Source organism: Leptidea sinapis, chromosome 44, assembly GCF_905404315.1.
Source record: "Leptidea sinapis chromosome 44, ilLepSina1.1, whole genome shotgun sequence".
NCBI classification, from domain to species: domain Eukaryota; kingdom Metazoa; phylum Arthropoda; class Insecta; order Lepidoptera; family Pieridae; genus Leptidea; species Leptidea sinapis.
In genome coordinates, this window is record NC_066308.1 from 5,885,462 (window position 1) to 5,908,674 (window position 23,213).

Genomic DNA, 23,213 nt, shown 5'->3' on the forward strand with positions numbered 1-23,213 from the left:
GTTAGCTGCAGGCTGCGGTGTAAGTGATAAAACTGTTTTAATTCACTTGAAGCAAATTGGTAAGATTAAAAAGCTTGAAAGGTGGGTACCTCACGAATTGACTGAAGCAAACCGGCAAACGCGCGTCGACTGCTGCGTTACATTACTGAACCGGCACAATAATGAAGGTATTTTAAACCGAATCATTACTTGTGATGAAAAATGGATTCTTTACGATAATCGGAAGCGCTCAGCGCAATGGTTTGATCCTGGCCAGCTAGCCAAATCCTGCCCCAAGCGAAAATTAACCCCAAAAAAGTTACTTGTAAGCGTTTGGTGGACTAGTGCCGGTATTGTTCATTGCAGTTTTCTCAAATCTGGCCAGACTATTACGGCTGATGTCTATTGTCAGCAATGACAAACCATGATGGAAATGCTAGCGGCTAAACAACCTAGGCTGGTCAATCGCTCCACGCCACTGCTACTTCACGACAACGCTAGATCACACACTGCACAACAGACGGCTACGAAATTAGAAGAGCTTCAATTGGAATGTCTAAGACATCCTCCGTACTCCCCGGACCTTGCTCCAACAGATTACCATTTTTTTCGAAATTTGGAGAACTTCTTGCAAGGGAAAAATTTAACTCTGATGGGGCAGTCCAAATCGCCTTCACAGATTTTATTGATTCCCGTCCGACTGGTTTTTTTAGTAAAGGGATCAATGAACTACCTATAAGATGGCAAAAGTGCATAGAAAACAATCGTTCATACTTTGATTAATTAAATATATTATATTTAAAAATATTCGACTTTTTGTTCCTCCCATACAAAACGCCAATTTCATATGTAAGGACCTAATATAAGATATTAAATTATCTTCTCTCCTTTCACATTAGCACACAGCTGGTCCAAGGGTCGAGGCTCATTATGAGAGGCCCGCGAGCTTTATATGTTCATCTCCATGGCCCCGCCTGTCATCGCTGGAAAAGCTTTTGAAGTTGATTTACTAAGATATTTGGAAAAATTTACCATCTTATCCATAGGTATTTTTATTATTTGAATGTTAACAAAAGGTATAAATATACTGTCAGTAATATTAAGCGTTATTCCACTGGCTTCCAAACCACCATAGCCCGTAGATCGTCTGGGGCCATTGCGAAGAGTCTGTCGCCGTTGGGGTCTACGTACTTGTTGACTTGGTAGTCTAGAAGAATCTGGAAGCCGAGTACATCTCTGCCGAGTTGCTGAAAATAGGAATGACGTCAGTTATTAATTCAAACTAGTGCTGGAATTTATTAAATCACAGCTCGGCAAAAGCAATATTCATAATACTACATTCTAATTGTTTCATGACCACGACGACGCCTTGAGCAATAACATTTTAGCGAGCAGATTTTACATCCAAAAATTATATCATAAATTTTACAGCTCATGGCATTTGAGATTTGGAGTGTTAGAAATAACCGACCTGTGTCAATGGGCTGGTATTCGTGGCGAAAACACCAAGAAACCGCCTCTCCCGAGCGATGTTCACTGTCGCGATCTCCAGCTGGCGAATAGCTGCCACGTTGTCAGCGGGACTTAGACTGGAACAGGTTGCCATCATGATCGAGTTGAGAATAGCACCTGTGAACATTTAGTATATTATGTCAGTCATTATAATACAATATTCTAGGACGTCCCGTTCTCTGTCAACAGTAGATAAAGTACGAGAACTTCCCCGGTTTATTACAGAATATTATTCATTTCCTCGTACAAAAAACTGTATACATATGACGCTCAACTGATTTTACTGATACTAGCTGACCCGACAGACGTTGTTCTGTTAAATGGTAAATAAGATGTTCCGAAGAGCTGTTTAACCTGATTCCTGCCGCCGAATTCCACCTCCGCACGACACGCCACAAGTTAGAATATCATCCCCACCATCTGGATGTGTGGCGGTCCTCCACAGTGCGGTTTTCATGGAGCTTTCTTCCACGTACTACAAAGCTGTGGAATGAGCTTCCTTGTGCGGTGTTTCCGGGACGATTCGACATGGGTACCTTAAAAAAAGCGCGTACACCTTCCTTAAAGGCCGGCAACGCTCCTGTGATTCTACTGGTGTTGCAAGAGATTGTGGGCGACGGTGATCACTTAACACCAGGCGACCCGTTCGCTCGTTTGTCCTCCTATTCCATAAAAAAAATATACTGTTTTTTAATATATCATAACAATGTCAATAATATTTCATAAAATCAAGAATATTTCGTAAAATATGCTCCATGTTGTTATAATGAAATTGTTTCACAGTTAAACTGTCAAACCGTGCGTCAATAAATTCTATCATAGAAAGCATGTCCATACAAAACAAATATTGGAAATAAAAATAATTATGGGTCCCAAATCGAAATTAATACTATCATAACTCTCAAGTTGGACGAAACTGCATCGCATGATAATCCACATTTAAATCCGTTCATTAGATTAGGAGCTCACTAAAAACAAACATCAGGGACACTGGATTTATATATACTTAGTCTGGCCATAAATACTGTTACAATTAAAAATAAACAAAATCTTACATTTGAATTTGGAATCTGTCATTTTTATATGATTGTTGATTGAGTTTTCTCGTTTGGGCGTCAATACATTGTACAATATTTTGTGATATTAAAATGGAGTGGGGTGATAATGAGAACCGAATCGCTGTGATTGCATTACACAAAGTAGGTATGGAGTCAAACGCAGTTTTTAAAAGTTTCCATTCGCAGTATGAAACCTCCTCTGGTTGTGACAGAAAAAGCCACGTCCGGCCGTACACGTAGTGTTCGTACGAAAAAGGTGGTCAAAGCAGTTAGGGAAAGAATTCGAAGAAATCCTGTCTGAAAGCAACAGATTTTATCTTGGGAGATGAAGATATCACCTAGAACCATGTCGCGTATTTTAAAAGATGACTTTGGACTTGGAGCCTGCAGAGACGTACTGGTCATTTCTTAACTGATACTTTAAAAAAGAATAGGGTGGTAAAATCGAAACAACTACTTAAGCGGTACGCAAAGGGAGGTCACAGAAAAATTTTGTTTACGGATGAGAATTTTTATACAATTGAGGAACATTTTAACAAATAAAATGACCGTATTTATGTTCAAAGCTCTAAGGAAGCTTCCCATTTAGTCGAAAGAGTGCAACGTGGACACTTCCTTCCGACTTCAGTGATAATTTGGTGGGGTATAAGCTATGAAGGAGTGACTGAGCCATACTTTTGTGAAAAAGATATCAAAACATCGGCACAAGTGTATCAAAATACCATTTTTGAGAAGGTAGTGAAACACCTTAACAACATCATGTTCAATAACCAAGAAAGATCCTTCCAGCAAGACTCGGCCTACGCAGTCTTGGTTGGAAACAAACTTTTCTGACTTCATCAGAGCTGAAGACTGGCCGTCGTCTATTCCCGATCTTAATCCGCTGGATTATGATTTATAGCCAGTTTTAGTCTTTCTCTAAATGCCATGATAATTTGGAGTTCCTAAAACAATCCGTATTCTATTGATACAGGTTCTCAACGTTTAACGGACTGTATTGCAGCCAATGGAGACCATTTCGAATAAGCTTTTTATGTTTTAAATTGGTTTTTTTATGTATTTATTGATTGATTTATTTATTAGCATCGCCAATACAACAATCACTAACTAATTACATTAAATATAATTCTAAATAAGTCTAAGTGTTATTGCACTTACAGGCAACGACCAGATGTAAGTAAAACAAACACAATTTTTGAATTTTAACAACATAAGAACTAATACTAAGATACAATATACTACAATTAAATAATAAGAAACAATACAATTATAAATAAATATGAACAAAACTTATTTTTCTTAAATACGGCAGAACTAAAATATTACATTAAATGAATAATTTTTGTTGAGCAGCAAATTATATTCCTGTCTAGCAACATATCAATTTCGGAAGTTTATACCGAAAAGCAGAGAGCTTATCATTAAAAATGCCTATACTTCGATCAACTTTCGGAAGGCTTAAGTGCGAAAAATTCTATTAAGAGTACGAAAGTGACCTAGGTTAGACTTTGTAGTATTTGTTGAAAATGTATCGTATTTGCTGATTCTCGGGAGTCTCATGGGAGCGATACATTAATTAACGAGAGAATTTCGGGGAGTCAATTCCACTGTTAACAATTTTATATAAAAAGAGACAATCCAATATTTTCCTCCTATCAGTCGTGTGTGCATCTTTAAATATCGCAAACGTTCTGAATAGTTGTCTAATAGATTTCATAGATTGGATTGATAAGAAAGATGCCATATAAAACGTTTTTGGATTTTTTCTAATCTACTATTGTATAGTGAGGACTCTATACCACAGAACAATACTCTAAGATACTGCAAACAAATGCATTAAAAATCGTTATTTTCGCTTGAAAAGAATTAAATTCTTTGCTAATTCCTTATGACAAAACCTAATGTTTTTAATGCTTTGTTAGCATAGTATCGATGTGTATATTAAACTTAAGCTCTCTGTCTAATGTTATGCCTAAATCGCGAATAAAGTCCACTTGAGTTAATACCGTCCCATTAAATTTATACAAAGAATTTAAATTGAATTTTTTTCATGAGAACTTCATCACCACACATTTTGACGTATTGAGAGTGATTCTATTATAATAACACCAGTTAACCAATCTGTTTATTTACTAAAATATAATCTTGAGGAGATTTTATAGGTCTAAAAAATTTCAAATCGTCAGCAAATAAATAATATGTTGAATTCAAAAAACATTCACCAATGTCGCTTATGAAAATATTAAAGAGAAGGGGGCCTAAATGAGATCCTGTGGAACACCAGACGTCGCCTCAAAGGATACAGATATGAAACCGTTAACCACAACTCTGCACGTGCGTTTAGATAGATATGATCTAAACCATTCAAGAACAGTTCCATATATTCCATACCTTGAAAGTTTATTTAATAAGATACTGTGCTATACCCTATCAAATGCCTTCTGGAGATCGCTATAAATAGCGTCAGCACAAAATCTATTATCAAGACATAAGGAGATTTCATTTACAAATGAAAGAAGGTTTGTGGTTGTTGATTTACCAGCAAAAAATCCATGTTGATTGGGGTCCATTGAGTGTTTTAAATGCCAAAGGATTTTAGGGTACACTAATTTTTAAAATAATTTTGCAAATATGGGTAAGATTGATATTGGTCTGTAGTGTTTCACAAGATTGCGAGAACAGTTCTTAAATAATGATAAAATCAAAGATTCTTCCAGAGCGAAGGAAAGGCACCAGTATCAAGGGACTTATTAAAAACAATAAAAAGAGGATGAACGAGAGCATCTGCGCATTCATCGGCGAAAACAGAAGGGATTTCATCAGAGCCTGCACCCTTAAACTTATCAAGTCTTTTTAAGCCTGTCAGAATTTCCGTTTTTCTGATCATAGTTAAATAATTAGATTGTTAAAGGGAATGGAGACAACTATAATCGACGAGCAAATTGTTTAGTGTACTATTAGAAGGACTAGCAATAAGATGTGGTTCAATGGGTTTCACTTTTGACCCAGACAAAGAACCGTTGATAATATTTTAATAGTTGGAGACTTCACTCCAACTATTAAAATATTATTAATACAAGTGGATAATATATTGCGAGTTGAATTGTTGATAAATTCTTCAATTATATGAAATTGTATCGGTGGTGGCAGATAAACACCACACATAGCGAGCGTGTCATTGTTATTTTTTTTACAATCAGTCGATTTGATCTCCAACCATACATCTTCGCATTTGGATTCGACATGCGTTAATCTTTGCGATTGCAATGACGTAGAGACTGCTATAAGAACCCCTCCCCCAATTTTTTTTACTATGAAACCTTGTGGATTCGCGATCTCTCCGATAGACTACGTACTGATAAACATCAAATAATTCACTGTCATATATATTAAACTAACACACTTTTATATTAAAAAAAGGTTATTTGCAATAGAAAGCTGGTTAAGATATTATCTCATATTCTTCTCAATCATTCACCTTTTCCTTTTGGCAGCATTGTGTCTCTCACTTTTCCCTCCAAGAACTCAAAGAACGCCATGATTTTTGCCATTCCCCAAGTGAACTCTACGTCCGGTTCATCTCTTGCGTCAAAGTTCAGTACAACAGCGACGGGTGTGCCATCATCTGTAGGAAATTATAAAATTTATTTATTTTTTAACCCACCAGTGATAATTACATTAATACAAGTATTAATACCTACACTATACAATCTACAGCTAACTCTAAATGCAATAATACTATTGAAAGCAGATACAGCTTGAAGTTTATTATTATTACACGAGAATGTGTATTTTAAACATCCTGGAAATTGGTGAGTTATTGCCGAGAACAGTTTTACGAAAAGGTCTTGTAAGAGGAGTTATTGTTTTGCAACTCCGCCTCCATATCCTTCCCTATATCAAAGGATTGGTATGGTGCCGGTCCCAAGCCCGGATAAAGGAGGAGGGAATCCAAGCCAAGTTGTGAGACGTACCGTGACGAGGGCTGCGTGTCTGGGGGAGAGCTCAGACTTTAACGGTGTACCTCCGATACCTGGGCACCTCGGAGTGTTATTTTATGCCCTTCGGCCAGTAAGCGGGGCTCTGCTGGTTCGTGACCTTTATTTCCCTAGCTTCTCGTGGGAACAAAGTGGAGAAAATAATATATTAAATTCTATTTTGTCTAACATAGGTGCAAACCTATCTATCTCGGAACCCGAGGGTGAGCGGCTAGACGCCCCCAAGGGAACCGAAAACTTACCTCAGGTCGAGAGGCCAATCCCAGGCGAGCTGGCAACCGTTAAGGAAACCACAACGCCTACGGAAATAGACTCGAAACTGAGAAATATAAAGACGAAGCCAAAGAAGCTGTCCGGTGCAGCCCGGAAAAGATTCAGAAAGCTTCTCCAAACGGACATGCCTGTAGAGGAAGCCAAGGCGTTAGCCAAAATGCCTTGGAATGACCTACAGAAAGCAGGTCACAACCCTCCACCACCTGAAGCGAAAGCTGAAAAACGTGGCAGGTCAGAGGAGATTTCTCCGAAAACCCAGCCGAAGAAGGTACTCAGGCTAGATGACACTCAGTCAACCTCGGGGAGCTAGCTTCAAGGAGGTAACCGGGTTCTCACGTGTGGGCATTCGACATACCCATACTATGAGCGAGGACGAAATGCGGAAAGTGCGCCGCGCACTTCTTGCTTTGATCACCGGGGCTGAACAAGGTACCGGGCCGACATTTTTGGGCTTTGCCCATAAGCCTGGCTGGATTCTGGTGACTTGTGAAAATGATTTCAGCCGAGAGTGGCTTGTGGATAAAGTCAAGGATCTGCAGCCGTGGCCGGAAGCAGAGCTCTCATGCATGTCGGAGGAACAACTGCCCAAACCCTCCATAGCCACGACTTTTCTGCCGAACACTGAGGCTGACACAGTTGAAGAGGCACTGAAGCTGATTCGAGCGCAAAATGCGGGACTGAACACCGAACACTGGAAGGTGCTCCACGCGAGGGAGGACAAGGGAGGCCAAGTGGTCACTTTTTCCTTGGACGATCCCTCCGCGGAGACTCTGAAAGAGTCCGAGTGCAGAGCTGCCCTTGGTTTTAGAAAGATTAATTTTAAGATCAAGGGCGTCTCTGAGGGTTCCGCAGCAGCGAGTGGACAGCAACCCACCCAGACCAGCGGGCCTGTGCGACCGGGATCTCAAGGACCCCGCAACGGCCGGCTGCCCCCACAACTACGTTCCGGGGCAAAGGGCCGATGTCGAGGAACGTCTCAGGTCCCCTCAGGGGAGGGAAGGATCAGAGTCGGGCTAATTCTGGCAGCGGGCGGAAACACCGGAAGACAGACCCATCTAAGCCTTCCACCTCCGGTGGGATCCAATGACGCACCGCAGAAATAGGGCGAGGATACTCCAGGCAAACCTCCACCACGCCAAAGATGCTACTGCAGTAATGGAGAAATGCCTTGCGAGTAGTGAGATCCTCTTTGCCCTACTACAAAAGCCGTGGGTTAACACCGGCAAAATACTGGGACTGAACACCGCTGGTAAGTTAATCTACAATACCAGCGGATCAAAACCCAGAGCTTGCATAGTCTTCAACAAGAACACTAATTTCTTACCTGTTACAAAGGTCTGCACCGACGACTTTGTTGCAGCGTATATCTGTTTCAAAGGTTGGGAAGGCACCAAGGTGATCGTTTGCTCGGCGTACCTTCCATATGAAGAAAGAGACCCGACAACAGAATTGGCGAGAGTGGTCGAGTATGCACGACGAAACAACGCGGAACTGATTGTCGGGGCCGACGTCATTGCGCACCACACAACTTGGGAAAGCAGCGACGACAACCACAGAAGTGAGCAACTTCTTAATTTCTTAGACACTAACGGCCTACAGGTACTAAACAGAGGTAATAAGCCAACCTTCGTTACCTCAAACAGGCAGGAAGTTCTAGATATTACTTTCGCTACCGACAACATTGCCAGGCGAATATCAAACTGGCGAGTCAGTGATGAAATTTCGCTATCGGATCACCGACACATAGCATTTGACATCTTGGCTTGCCTCGAAAAATAAACATATACGTTTAGGGATCCAAAGAAAACAAACTGGACTGTCTACAAAGAGAAACTCACGAGTAATTTGGAGAATATCCCTAAGCGCATCAGAACCCTGGATGAGCTAGAGTTGGCAGTGAAAGTAACCACGGATGGCATCACTGACGCCTACGAGGCTAGCTCCCCTCTCTCCTTACAACACTCAAACAGGAAAGTGCCTTGGTGGAATTCAAACTTGAACAAACTAAGGAAGAAATCCAGAAGGCTGAAGAATACCCTACAAAGAAGCCCTAACAGAATACAACAGAGAAGTTAGGAAGGCCAAACGAGCATCTTAGAAGAGGTTCTGCGAGGATTTATCTAAAACTCCCCAAGGATCCCGAGTACACAAACTGCTCGCCAAGGACAAACCTAGCCAAACCGGCCTGCTTAAGAGACCAGATGGATCTTTTACAGCCGACGAGGTAGAAAACGTAAGAGTACTGATGGCCCACCACTTTCCGGGGGCTACCCATCAACCATCTGTAGCAACGCCTACACAACGGCCTCTTGACGAGGACTGGCGTAGAGCGGCAAAGATAATCAGACCCCGGGATATAAGGTGCGCCATCAAGACTCTCAAACCCCACAAGTCAAGCGGTCTAGACAACATTTTTCCAGCGCTCCTTCAAAAAGGCTTGGATATCCTAGTACCGCTACTAGTCAAGATATACCGGGTAAGCTTTGCCTGGGGCTATCTTCCAGAACAATGGACTAGGGCTAAAGTACTATTTATACCTAAGGCAGGCAGAAAGGACTACTCCCTGCCAATCTCCTTCAGACCCATAAGCCTTACCTCCTTTCTCCTGAAGGTTATTGAGAAAGTCTTGGACAGACACATAAGAGAGGATGCTCTAAGCCTAAAGCCCATTCATAGTTCTCAACACGCCTACTGTAGAGGCAGGTCTACAGAAACGGCCCTTCTACAACTTGTGGATAGAATCGAGAAGGCGTTATAAGACAAACAGATTGCACTCTGTGCGTTTCTAGACATTGAGGGCGCCTTTGACAATACCCCGACAGACACGCTAGTGAAGGGATTAACAAAAATGTAGACTCCACCACTGTCAAATGGGTAAGGTCAATGCTCTCAAATCGCAAAGCTCTAATCTCCCTCCATGGGACATCACTGGAGCTATACACTACGCGAGGTTGCCCACAAGGTGGCGTTCTTTCGCCACTTCTATGGACACTAGCAGTAGACGAACTTCTTAGTAAGCTGGCAGAACTCAGGATTGATGCACTAGGGTACGCAGACGACCTAGTTATTATCGTCAGAGGTTCTGCCAAAGCCTACTAAGCTCTACATTGCAAAAGGTGCTAAACATCATCTCACAGTGTTGTACAGTCAACAAACTGTCAGTCAACGCAGGAAAGACTGTTATTTTGCCATTCACGAGGAAACGGACACTTAACAAACTGAAGTCTCCCACCTTGAACGGCTCTACTTTAGAATTCTCAGCTGAGGTTAAGTATCTGGGAGTCACATTCGACCAGAAACTCACATGGAATTCTCACATCGACAAAGCCGTGAAAAAGGCTAAAACAACCTTGGGTGTATGTCGACGTCTGGTAGGGAGACATTGGGGAATGCGCCCCAAGATCCTCCTATGGCTATTCACAGCAATTGTGAGACCAACAATCACATACGCCTCCATTGTGTGGTGGAACAAAGCCAGCCAGAAAACAACTGCAGACAGACTAAATAGCCTGCAGAGGCTTGCCTGTATGTTGGTAACCGGGGCCATGACGTCTACTCCTGGTGCGGCCATTGAAGCAATGCTAAACCTACCGCTTCTTCCACTGTTCATACAGCAAGAGGCGAAGGCAAACATGCTGAGGGCAATCGCCCAGGGGGGTTCATGTAACTGGATGTCGCAAACGCTTAGGACTTTAGAGGACTCAGTTCTGCGAGACCACATATTAGGCATGTTACCTGATCAGAAGATTCCACAATTAATCTCTGTTAAACACTATATCGTGGAACTACCTTCCAGGGACGACTTCCTGGGTCCCAGGGCATGCCGGAATCATAGGCAATGAAATGGCCGATGAGCTCGATGAGATGAGAGCTGGGGCTAAAGCAGTCCGATATGGTCCGGAACCCATTTGTGGACTGCCCAAGAGCGCCATCCAACACACCCTGAGTAACCAATGTAAACAAAAAGCACTTAAACGCTGGAACAACTCTTCAGGTTTAAACCACTCTAAAGCACTGATAAGGGCATTCAACAGTAGCTATGCGAATGAAGCCCTATCATTGAACAGGAAAAATCTATGCATATTCACTAGGATGCTAACCTGGCACTGTCGCCTAAACAAGCACCTCAGTGTGGTCGGCATCAAAAGCGACAAAGCTTGCAGGTTCTGCCTTGAGGATGATGAAACACCTATTCATCTACTCTGCGACTGCGGCCCACTAATGCATAAGCGTAACACAATCTTTGGTGACTACTTCGTGCCACCAGATAGTGTTTGCAACACTCGCGTCAAGGAACTACTGCGGTTCGTAAAGGCGGCAGGGCTTGACGATGAGCTTTAGTATGAGTGGCGAACACAATAGTCCAATTCGGGACGCGGTGTTACTAGGAATCTTTTAGGACCAGGAAATAGCCACCCTCTTCAAATAATAATAATAATATTGTTTTGCGGGGATATATAATAATAATAATAATTAAAAACTTTATTTGGTTCAAAAATACAGAAATCTTATTACTAATAACTATATTATGGACATTACAGAATCAAAATGGTGTCTAGTCAGCATTATGTTGTGAATTTTACTTCTCAACGCTGGTATTCTCTAGACACCGAGACATAGACTTTGGGAATTAAATATTTATATATTTATAATCCTCCAAGTCTGCTGCTACCATAAACATTAGCAATAAAGCTATGTATATACAAAAAAATAAAAATCTAATCTGTTAGTAACTAATACACTTCTCAATTTAAGGAAAATATTAATAACATAACATTAAATCATAATATCATAACATTAGAAAGTAATCGGCAAAATTTTTCTTATAAATAAAATAACAATAGGTTTGAATAAATAATAGATAAGTCATAACTTTTACCTTTTAAACAAAATAAAATATATCCTTATGACATCAATAAATTAACTATAAAACCCAATGATGTTCTATACATAAAACCAAATAACATCAAATCCCGTAAGTGCTTATCATTATCAACTAGATATTTAAAGTAGGTAAATAATATCTTAATAACAGAGCAAGATATTAAACTGGTTATCTGAACTTCTAGCAAGTGCCGTTTGAATTGTTTTTGGAAGCAGTGACAGATGAAGAGATTTTAATTGGAGGCGGTATGTTATTCCAGCATTTTGAGGCAGTATACCGAAAAAAACCACGAAATGCGGCTGCGTTATGAGTGGGGCAAATTAATAATAAAGCACTTGTTACGTTACGTTGGGAGAATTTAAGATTTTCATGAAGTTATGATGGCTGTTGTTTGGTGATTACACCAAATAGTAGACAGGCAGAGTGTAGTGATCGGCGTGATTGCATATTCAAATACTTGGCACTGTTAATAAAAGGTTATACGTGAGCTCTACGAGGTATTGGAAAACAAAACCTAGCGCAAGCATTTTGTACTCGCTGAATGAGTAACTTTGTACGGGCTAGCAAACATCCCTCGATCATTGTTTTCCTTTTTTTATGGAATAGGAGGACAAACGAGCGTACGGGTAACCTGGTGCTAAGTGATCACCGCCGCCCACATTCTCTTGCAACACCAGAGGAATCACAACAGCGTTGCCGGCCTTAAAGGAAGGTGTATGCGCTTTTTTTTAAGGTACCCATGTCGTATCGTCCCGGAAACACCGCACAAGGAAGCTCATTCCACAGCTTAGTAGTACGAGGAAGAAAGCTCCTTGAAAACCGCACTGTGGAGGACCGCCACACATCGAGATGGTGGGGATGATATCCTAATTTGTGGCGTGTCGTGCGAAGGTGGAATTACACACATCGTACACATATATCTTATACGAATCGTATACGAATATCTTCACTTAAGTATGTACGAATTTGGTAAACAACTTTTAATCTATAATAACATTTTCTTACTGTTTCATTATTGAAACAGTTAGAAAATGTGATCCTCGAACCTTAGTTTACTATCAAACTGTACTCCTAAATTTCGGGCTTGTTTCTTTTGAACTATATTCTTTAACATGACGTGTACCTAGTGAACCGGGATTTAAAAGGCCAAGAACTAGATTTTTATTTCTGATAAACTGAATGACGAAAGAAAAAGCAATTTGTATGAACTTACAATTAATAGGATAGCGCTTTAGTATTGTTAAGTGTCTTTGATCCACAATTTTGTTCTTTGACCTATAACAATACTGACACGGGAGTGGGTCAGGGATTGGAAATAATACTCCGCTTATAAGAACGAGTCTTTATTTGCGTTCACTATTTCTGAACTTGCACTTCGCCGGTCTGCCGCTGTACCTCTTGTGGGCGGCGGTACCTTCAACGCGTCACACTGCACCGAACACTACTTCTCTTCTGTCTTCTTCTTCTTAGAACACTTCCACTTTTCACTACTTCTTCTTTTCTTCTTCTTCTTCTTTACACTTTCGAGTCAGAACTAGAACTGCCGTAGGCCATGCTTAGTACGGCTTATATACCCCCGGATCCGTTCTATTTTCAAAATGATTCTCCCATTCCATCTTTAAATTTAAATTGTACTAGAAAATTCTTTTAACTATTTTTATCCTGCTTACACATTTTCCATCCCTTTTTTTTCTGTTCGATTTGATCCTGAACTTACTAGAAATTTCCTTTAACTATACAAAACCCAAAAAAATCCATACACTGGTAGGTGTATCGAACCCGGGTCTACAGCGTCTAAAGTAAACACTTTTCCGCTGAGCTACGAGTATTGCTGACGGAGCTGTTGAAATTAACAATGTCTTGAAGTTTGACAACTCTCGTCATATACTTCAAAGGGTTGCTACGCAACACTGCCCCCTCCCAAGACATGATCGTCCCGATCATCGTTGCTTCCGTAGTACTTAGCCACCCGATCGACATGTACGATTTTCGGGGGACTTCGAGGGGTACGCTGGATCCTGAGAGTCACATCATTTATCCTTGTGATTACTTTATATGGTCCCTCCCAACTTGGTTGGAGCTTCGGAGACTTCCCCTTTCGCCTTACAGGATTGTGTAACCAAATCAGGGTTCCCTCTTCAAAACTAGGAATATTAGCTCTTCGATCGTAGCGGGTCTTCATCCGTTCACTTGCCTTAAGCCCAGTTGTTCTAATTTCCTCGTAGATGTCAACCATCTTTTTCCGTAACTCATCCACATATTCTGTTATACTTTTCGGAGTATCCGGTGGACAGCCTGAGAGTAAATCAGCTGGCAATTTCAATTCCCTTCCAAAATTGGCGTACGCAGGAGTCACCGTTGTTGTCTCGTGTATTGCGCTTCTATACGACATAAGAAACAGTGGAATGTACTCATCCCAGTTATCCTGATGACTGTCCACTACTTTTGCCAGATGTCGCTCCAATGTTTGGTTAAACCTCTCCACCATCCCGTCCGACTGTGGATGATATGGCGTAGTTCTGGTCTTATGGATTCCCAAGATCTTGCAAACTTCTTGAAATACTTGTGACTCGAAGTTCCGCCCTTGGTCACTGTGCAACTCCAAAGGCACACCGAATCTGCAGAAAACTTCATTCACCAGTTTCGTCGCAACGGTAACTGCTTCTTGATTCGGTAGAGCAAATGCTTCCGGCCACTTCGTGAAATAATCCATCACCACCATTATGTAACGGCTTCCAGCTTTGGTGACTGGAAACGGTCCGGCTATATCCAGAGCTACTCTCTCCCACGGAGCCCCAACATTATACAACTTCATAGCTCCTCTGCTCCGGGTTTGAGGTCCTTTGACAGCTGCACAACTCTTGCATTTACGGCACCAGTCTTCCACATCATCACGGCAATGCAACCAGTAAAATCGTTCTTTAATTTTTATGAGAGTTCTTCTTATTCCCAAATGTCCACTTGAAGAACCATCGTGATAAGCTCTCAGGATCTCGTTCACCTTCTCCCTGGGAACGACCAGTTGCAGATGGCAATCCTTTCCTTGCGGGGTTTCCCATTTCCGGCAGAGCAACCCGTCATGCATCACCAAACTATTCCATTGTGCCCAGAGACTCTTGGTAGCCGTACTGTGTCTAGCCACTTCAGACCATTTTGGTTTAAGTGATCCACTTGCTAGCCAATGTAAAAGTGGTTGAAGATCTTTATCATTTTCCTGAGCTCTCCTCATTGCATCGTTGCTCCAGTTCCCATCGATCGAATCTGTTCTGATCAGTCGGATTATTGGATTTTCTTTCTCCTCCTGACGAATGCAATGTTTGCATTCCGTCGGACAAGGTCTTCTGGATAAAGCATCTGCGTTTCCATGAGTTTTTCCTCCTCGATGTTCGATTTCAAAGTCATACTCTTGAAGTTGCTCAATCCATCTGGCCACTTGTCCTTCCGGATTCTTGAATTCTAGTAACCACTTCAAGGCGGCATGATCAGTCCTTACTAGGAATTTGCGACCCAACAAGTACTTTTTAAAATGATGTAATGTCTTCACCACGGCAAGTAACTCCCTACGAGTTACACAGTAGTTTCTCTCCGGCTTCGATAAAGATTTGCTAAAGTATGCAATTACAACTTCTTGATCTCCCCTCTTCTGAGATAACACTCCACCAATTCCAGAATTGCTAGCATCAGTATCTACTATGAATCTTCCCTCCGTGTCAGGATATCCGAGGATAGGTGATTCACATAGCCGTTTCTTCAACTCTAAGAAAGCTTGTTCGCAGTCTTCATCCCAGGAAAAGGCTCTTTTCTCCTCTGTCAGTCGATGTAAGGGCTTAGCAACATCAGAAAACCCTTGCACAAAGCGTCGATAATAAGAGCATAGTCCAAGGAATGCTCTCACATGTGTCTTTTCTGTCGGCGTCGGCCAGTCCTTGACAGCACTTATCTTGGCAGGATCCGTCGCAACGCCTTGCTCCGAGATAACGTGCCCCAAGTAATTCACCTGACGTTGAAAGAAGGAACATTTCTTTGGACTCAACTTCAAGTTGGCACCCTGCAGTTTTGCGAAGACTTTTTCGAGCTTCTTAAGATGATCTTCAAAACTTCGTCCCATAATGATTATGTCATCCAAGTAGACAAGGCAGGTTTCTCCCAACATACCTGCCAGCACATACTCCATCAACCTTTCGAAAGTAGCTGGGGCGTTGCATAATCCGAAGGGCATTGTTTTGAACTGCCATAATCCTTTTCCGGTTGAAAAAGCCGTCTTCTCCTTGTCTTTAGGGTCCAGATCAACTTGCCAGTAGCCACTTTTCAAATCCAAAGTAGAGAACCACGTCATGCCACAAAGTGAATCTAAGGTGTCATCGATTCTTGGCAATGGATAACTGTCCTTCTTAGTAACATCATTCAGACGCCGATAGTCCACACAAAATCTAGTTGATCCATCCTTCTTCTTCACCAGAACCACTGGAGAACACCATGGACTCGACGACGGTTCTATCACACCATTTTCTTTCATATCCCGAATCATGTCTTCCACTTCTTGTTCGCGTGCAAACGGAATACGTCTTGGTCTTTGCCGTATCGGAACAGTGTCTCCTGTGTCGACCTTGTGTTTCACCAAACCAGTTCTTCCGATGTCCCCGTCGTTCTTTGAGAAAATCCCGGAGTAGCGTAGCAGGAAATTTCTCGCTTTTATTAACTGTAGCTTGGTAAGATTGTCCTTACAGCTATCCAGAAGTTTCTGTATGTTCACATCCTGGTTTGCAGCTTCGGTCTTCCTCCCTTCTTCACACTTTCTTAACCAAGCTATCTCCTCACAAGCTCCGATCACTGTTCCCTTCCTAATGATTTGCTTGTCCCCATGAGGATTAAACACGGGAACCATCGCAATCTGGGAGTTACCCACAACAGTCCTGGCTGGGATCCATGTCGTGTCCGATGTCTCTCTTTCTATTATAGCGCATTTACAAGGTTTTCCTCTGTCATCCCTTGGTAGGACTACCGGGACTAGGGTCTGCGATCTCGGATTTAAAGTAGTGTCTCTTAAGCACAACACTTTCCCAACAGTTCCGCCTTTTATTGGAATTTCTTCACTTCCATGCTTCAATACACCATGTTTCATGTCAATGGTACACTGATGATTTCGAAGAAAATCCAACCCAATGATGCAGTCATCTGTGATATCCGCGATTACCACTTTTTGCCAGTACAACGTATCCCCGATTTTCATGGCCACGACCTTCTCTCCCTGGACTCGTATGCGCTGGCCGGTAGCTGTTTAGTTCTGTAAGTTTACATTTTCTCGCATATGTCGTCTTCCGATGCTCTCTAGTCTTCTTTGGCTAACGACTGTACGTGAGGCACCCGTATCCAAAGTGAAACGGCAAGATTTTCCATTTATCATTCCTTCTATAACTAAAGTGTTTCCGTCACATGTCTGCTTAACGAAGATCCTTGGGGCTTTGCTTCTACCGGCCAGCGCCCACCCCACTGCCCTGGCCTTTTCTAGTTTTCCTGCTGCTCCAGCGGTGATGTTGAGACCGCCGCATCCTTCCTACGTTGCGTTATGCTCTCACGCCTGGGGCAAGTGCTCCTAATGTGTCCTCGCTCCCCACAACCATAGCATACTGGGTTATATGCTTGCCTTCGGCTGGAATCTGCTGGTACAATTTTGCGGAGTCTCAACGCCCGAGAATCGTGGCGAACCGCTTCCACTTCCAAAGCATGTGCCAACGCTTTCTTCAAGCTGGTATGATGACTCAATCGTACGGCTGCTCTAACTTCGGCGTCCCGTATTCCATCGATGAAAACTTGGAGCAACATTTCTTCTATTGCAGCTGGCGACGACTGATATGCTTTACGCACTAGTTTCTCGGCTTCCACGGACCACTGCTGTAGAGTTTCGCTGGCCCTTTGACTGCGGTCCTTAAGTTGCGCCCGGTACACATGTTCGAGGTGTTTATCACCATAGCGTGCCTCCAACGCGTCAATAAGGTCTGTGAAGGTCACTTCCTCCTTCCCAGCGCCGAGTGCTTCCAATACGGAGAGTGCTTCGTCACGGAGCGCTAGTGTGAGGGCAGAGTGCGCTTCTTGGTCACTCCAACCGCAGGCTTTTCTGACCGTCTCCAATTGTAGCTTAAAGGCAGCCCAGGAAGACTTGCCGTCGTAGGGAGGTACTTTTAAATTTCTGCTCGATGTGGTTCCGCAGGAAACTCCTGTATTGGCTGAAGGACACACGACCCTCCCACTGAGCTGATTAATGGTAACTTCCATCTCTCCCATCTTCCGTTGAAAGTTCTCTTCAACTTTGTCCATCTTCTTTTCCACACTATCAATCCGGGCGATCTCTTTTTCCACAGCGTCAATACGGGTGGAGTTTTTCTGCACAACGGATAAAATGTCTTTGGAGAGGCCTTCATGCAGGCCTCGCAGCTGCTCCTCCTGTCGGCGCGCTTGTTCCTCTTGCAAGGCCCGCAGCTGCTCCTCCTGTCGGCGCGCTTGCTCTTGCATCATGGCGGCCATCTGCTGCATGAGCGCGCTGATGTCTACGGCAGGAGCCTGCGGTGCTGACACGGTCGCACTGAGTCCAGAGCCGGATGTTTCTGACTCGTCCTCTGCCGCTGCAGCTGCTCCCGCTCGCGTGGTCACTCCCTTCTCGTTCCTGGGCACTAATGGCATCTTTCCAATCCCACTTCTGACACCAATTGACACGGGAGTGGGTCAGGGATTGGAAATAATACTCCGCTTATAAGAACGAGTCTTTATTTGCGTTCACTTTTTCTGAACTTGCACTTCGCCGGTCTGCCGCTGTTCCTCTTGTGGGCGGCGGTACCTTCAACGCGTCACACTGCACCGAACACTACTTCTCTTCTGTCTTCTTCTTCTTAGAACACTTCCACTTTTCACTACTTCTTCTTTTCTTCTTCTTCTTCTTTACACTTTCGAGTCAGAACTAGAACTGCCGTAGGCCATGCTTAGTACGGCTTATATACCCCCGGATCCGTTCTATTTTCAAAATGATTCTCCCATTCCATCTTTAAATTTAAATTGTACTAGGAAATTCTTTTAACTATTTTTATCCTGCTTACACATTTTCCATCCCTTTTTTTTCTGTTCGATTTGATCCTGAACTTACTAGAAATTTCCTTTAACTTTACAAAACCCAAAAAAATCCATACACTGGTAGGAGTATCGAACCCGGGTCTACAGCGTCTAAAGTAAACACTTTTCCGCTGAGCTACGAGTATTGCTGACGGAGCTGTTGAAATTAACAATGTCTTGAAGTTTGACAACTCTCGTCATATACTTCAAAGGGTTGCTACGCAACAATACCAATAATAATAAAATAATCCGTGTACCACTTTACATAATGTAAATTAATTATTTTTAACTGTTAATATATTAAAAAAGATAAGTCTGAAAAAGAACAATTAAAATGGAAAATATAAAGACCACCTCCATCAGTAACTCTTCATTCCTTAGAAATACTGTGTTCTTGAAAACTAACATTTCTCGCATAGTAATTAAAACACAACATTGTACTGTTAGTAATTATAAAAAAAAATGTAAAACTTAGTAATATGAATTATAGATATTTCAAATTAAGCACAAAAAATGATTTAACATACTCGTAAACATTTTTAAATAATATAATATTATAGCAATGGAACACATGTAATAATCTTATCGAAATACTACTAAATAGTGTAAAAAAAAGTGCGTATAAAAGCATATTACTTAATTTAATGAAGGTATTTGTTTGACACATAGTAAAAAAAATATAACAAAAATAACAATGAATATATCGCAGAATATAATATTTGCCAAGAATATAATAGTTGGTAATGCAAAAAAAAAATAAGTGAGTTATATTGTTAATTAAAAATATTATAAAACTTTCATATAAACTGTTTTGGCTTAAATTAAAACATACCAGCCAACAATATTTACTATTGCTGTACATGTCCAACAGTCTTAGTACCAAAAACCCTCTCCAGGTCTTCCTCAGAGCGCAACCGATGACATGTCCTCCCGTGCTTTGTCTAGCAAAAACTTTTTAATTTCTCATACTCGGAAAGTATCGTTGTTTTGAATGGGGAACGGACAGGCGTATTCATATTGTCTGTACACAGTATTTTTCCAATACATTTTGGACACGTCCATTTATCCTTGCGATCTTTATTCAGTGCATAGAACGAATTATATCTTTTAGAACTAATGTTTAAACATTCAATATCGTATACAGCAGTACAAGCAACACAGCGTAGGTAATCTTTTTTGAAAATAGTTAATGTGCAACCTGCACATTTTTCAGTAATTGAAGACATTTTTGCAATCAGCGCCCTCTATTTAGCAAAGTGTAAAATAAGATTGTTCCTGGTTTGCAGCAAGTAATAAAATTGAAATAGCGCTGCTACTAGATGGCGCCAGCTCACTCAAAAATAGTTTCAGGACTATTATATTTTTATAAAGATAACAGTGCCAAGCTTGTGCAAGTATAAAGTTTATTTAAAGACGAAAGTCACTTTTAACGTTAAAATCAACGTAATTAAAAAAAAACTGCCACTTTGATATTAAAAATTGTCGTTGACACAAAATTCAAATTTTAAAGTTTTAATGGTTGCGTGCATTGTATTGCGGTCTGAAGATAATAATTCTTGTAACTTACATTACATAGCTTCTTCTAAAATAAGTTCAGCATGTGAGAACAAGTACATATAATGTATTAAAATTATAAAACTGCATAATTTTTCGTATAGTTTTGTCTTGTGTAAATTCAATAGCGTCACCTTAAATGTTACGGTTTGCACTGTTTAGTCGTTGAGAAAATGGAATTGACTCGACAAAATTCTAGAGCGATGATTTATTATGACTTTCGAAGTGGTTTAACACAAAAACAGTGTGTTGACCGGATGATTTCTGCATTTGGTGATGAACCCCCATCCAAAACCATAATTTATCGCTGGTTTGCTGAATTTCAACGTGGACGTGTCAAGCTCAGTGATGATCCCCGTCACGGTCGTCCAAAAACTGCAGTCACCAAAGAAAACGTTCATCCTGTGCGTAAGCTGATTGAGGAAGATCGACATGTGACATACCGCGAAATTCAGGCAACTTTAGACATTGGCATGAGTCAAATACAAATAACCTTGCATGAACAATTAGGTGTAAAAAAGTTGTTTTCCCGATGGATACCGCATTTGCTCTGTGAAGAGCAAAAACCCGAAACAAAAAATCAGTCACGAGTTTGGGTGTTCGAAAATGAGTTAAAGCCAACAAAAATTGTTCGTTCACGTAGTGGCCGAGTGTAGCCGAGAAAAAAAATGGTGGCCACGTTTGTCTCCAAAACCGGCCATGTTGCGACTATTCCTCTTGAGGGACAAAGAACGGTTAATGCAGAATGGTATGCTAGCATTTGTTTGCCACAGGTCATTTCTGAAGTCCGTAAAGAGAACTGCAACCGCCGCATCATCCTCCATCACGACAATGCGAGTTCTCACACCGCGCACAGAACAAAAGCGTTTTTAGAGCAAGAAAACATAGTCATAATCCCCGACCTAAGCCCTAATGATTTCTTTACTTTCCCTTAAATAAATAATAAATTGCGTGGTCACAGATTTTCATCACCTGAAGAAGCTGTGGACGCCTACAAAACGGCCATTTTGGAGACTCCAACCTCCGAATGGAATGGTTGCTTCAATGCTTGGTTCCATGGTATGAAAAAATGTGTCAAATTTCGCGGAGATAACTTGGAAAAGCAATAAATACATTTTTAAATAGAAATGTTGTGTCACTTCCCTGATTCCAGAAATTTTCAGTGCCGCCCTCGTATGTATCACACAACTGTAATTTCACTTTATACACACTTATATGTAATTATGAACACAATTAAACTAAAACTAAGAAATTACAATTCCAATTACTATTTTTAAATAATTTAATTTACGGAGACAATGCTTGCGTCACTGGGCTGCCATTTTTTTTAAGATATCAAGAGGAAACATTAAAATTTAATCTGGATTATCATAGATAGTATTAGGAATTTTATAAAAAAAACATCAAATCCAACAAATCTCTTCTTGAACTTGAGTCTGGAGCTATTTGTATTTAAATATGCTTGCTTTTCTTTGTATGAAGAAAGTTCTTAAGCCCTTTTTTGACAGAAAACCAGATTGTAAGGAAAACGTCTGAGTTAAGTACTATTCCGTTAGCCTTACACCAATGATACAATCGATTACGATCTTCCTATAAGAGGTTAGCGTCTTCAACGTCCTCAATGATCCTCAATCTAAGGTTATCAGCGAACATGAAAGGTTTTGAGTGATGGAAACTTTTTGGCAGGTCATTATTGATAAGGGTCTTAAAAAGTAAAGGACCCAAGTGGAGCCTTGAGGAACTCCAGGTGTTATGTTAAATTTTATAGATTCATATCCATTTGCAACGACATAGAAACGCAGACACATCCAGTCATGCAATATGCTGATAATTTTGGATTGAATTTTCTTTTGTCAACAGAGTCGAATTCTTTATTGTTAACTAAATTCGTGTTGGTAGATCTCCCAGTTATAAAACCGTATTGCATATGTTTATCCTTGTGTTTATTTATGTTGCAGCGTCCCCACAATATCTATTTCTCTGCCATTATACCAAAAGTTGCCGTAACTTGCTAAAAAGCGCTTGGGTGTGCGGAAGAGGAAAGATATACAGGGACGGAGGGAACTGACCTGGAAAATGCTGGTTGGTTGTTGGCTGGCAGACAATCGGCTTTTATATAAATCCTTTGTTTAGTAGGAAGAAATTCTTCGTTTTGGAAGAAGTTCGTGTTTGGTAAGGTCACTTTGTTAGTTAGGTGGCACGTCCGCCATTAAATTACTAGAATACGCGGACGCGCGTGTAAGTGCGTGATCTACCCACGAAAGAGTGTGGTGAGGTAGGGATAGAGGGAACGAGGTATGGAAAGAGCGATGAGGAAGCGGGGAGTGGAAACGAGAATTTGACAAACTTACGTTGACACTGACAGTAACAAGTTCGTTCCGATATGAGCAAATGAAATATGGCGTAAACAGCGCTGTTGATTTGACTAATTTATATTTTATATTATGTAAATGTGGGTATATTATAGTAGTCATCAACAATTTAGTACACGGTGACTGTCTTAATATAGATAAATTTTCTTTTTAATTTCTATTTTAATCATATAAAAATACATATAGCCACGCGCACGGTGTGGATAAATTATGTTGATTAATCATTAGCTTCACAATATTTAGTGAATATTACCTACCAAATATTACACCAGCCTCCAGTGAAGCCATTGCAAGCAAAAATTTTTTTTGGTAAACTCACTGTTTGTCAGCACCACGCTGAGGTCCGCAAGCAAAAGTGCTTCCCAATAGACTTCGATGAAGTGTGCGTAGTCCCACCTATCGACGTCACAGTGCCGGAGCCTCTCTAGTTCCGATTTCTCGTAGAACGACGAAACTATCATTCTGCAAATATGTCATTGTT

At 41.2% G+C, this 23,213-nt stretch overlaps 1 protein-coding gene across 1 annotated transcript in view; it reads right to left on the minus strand.

Moving 5' to 3' along the window:
- Positions 1 to 1,015: 1,015 nt before the first annotated feature.
- The window catches only part of LOC126977244 (vanchrobactin synthase VabF-like), a 43,178-nt gene continuing 20,980 nt past the window's right edge, over positions 1,016 to 23,213 (minus strand). The window contains exons 10-13 of the mRNA XM_050825976.1: positions 23,052 to 23,194; positions 6,028 to 6,174; positions 1,451 to 1,608; positions 1,016 to 1,226 (exon numbers count right to left, since the gene is read on the minus strand). Coding sequence (XP_050681933.1) covers positions 1,086 to 1,226; positions 1,451 to 1,608; positions 6,028 to 6,174; positions 23,052 to 23,194 — 589 coding nt within the window. The 3' untranslated portion in view covers positions 1,016 to 1,085. The remainder of the gene's footprint in view (positions 1,227 to 1,450; positions 1,609 to 6,027; positions 6,175 to 23,051; positions 23,195 to 23,213) is intronic.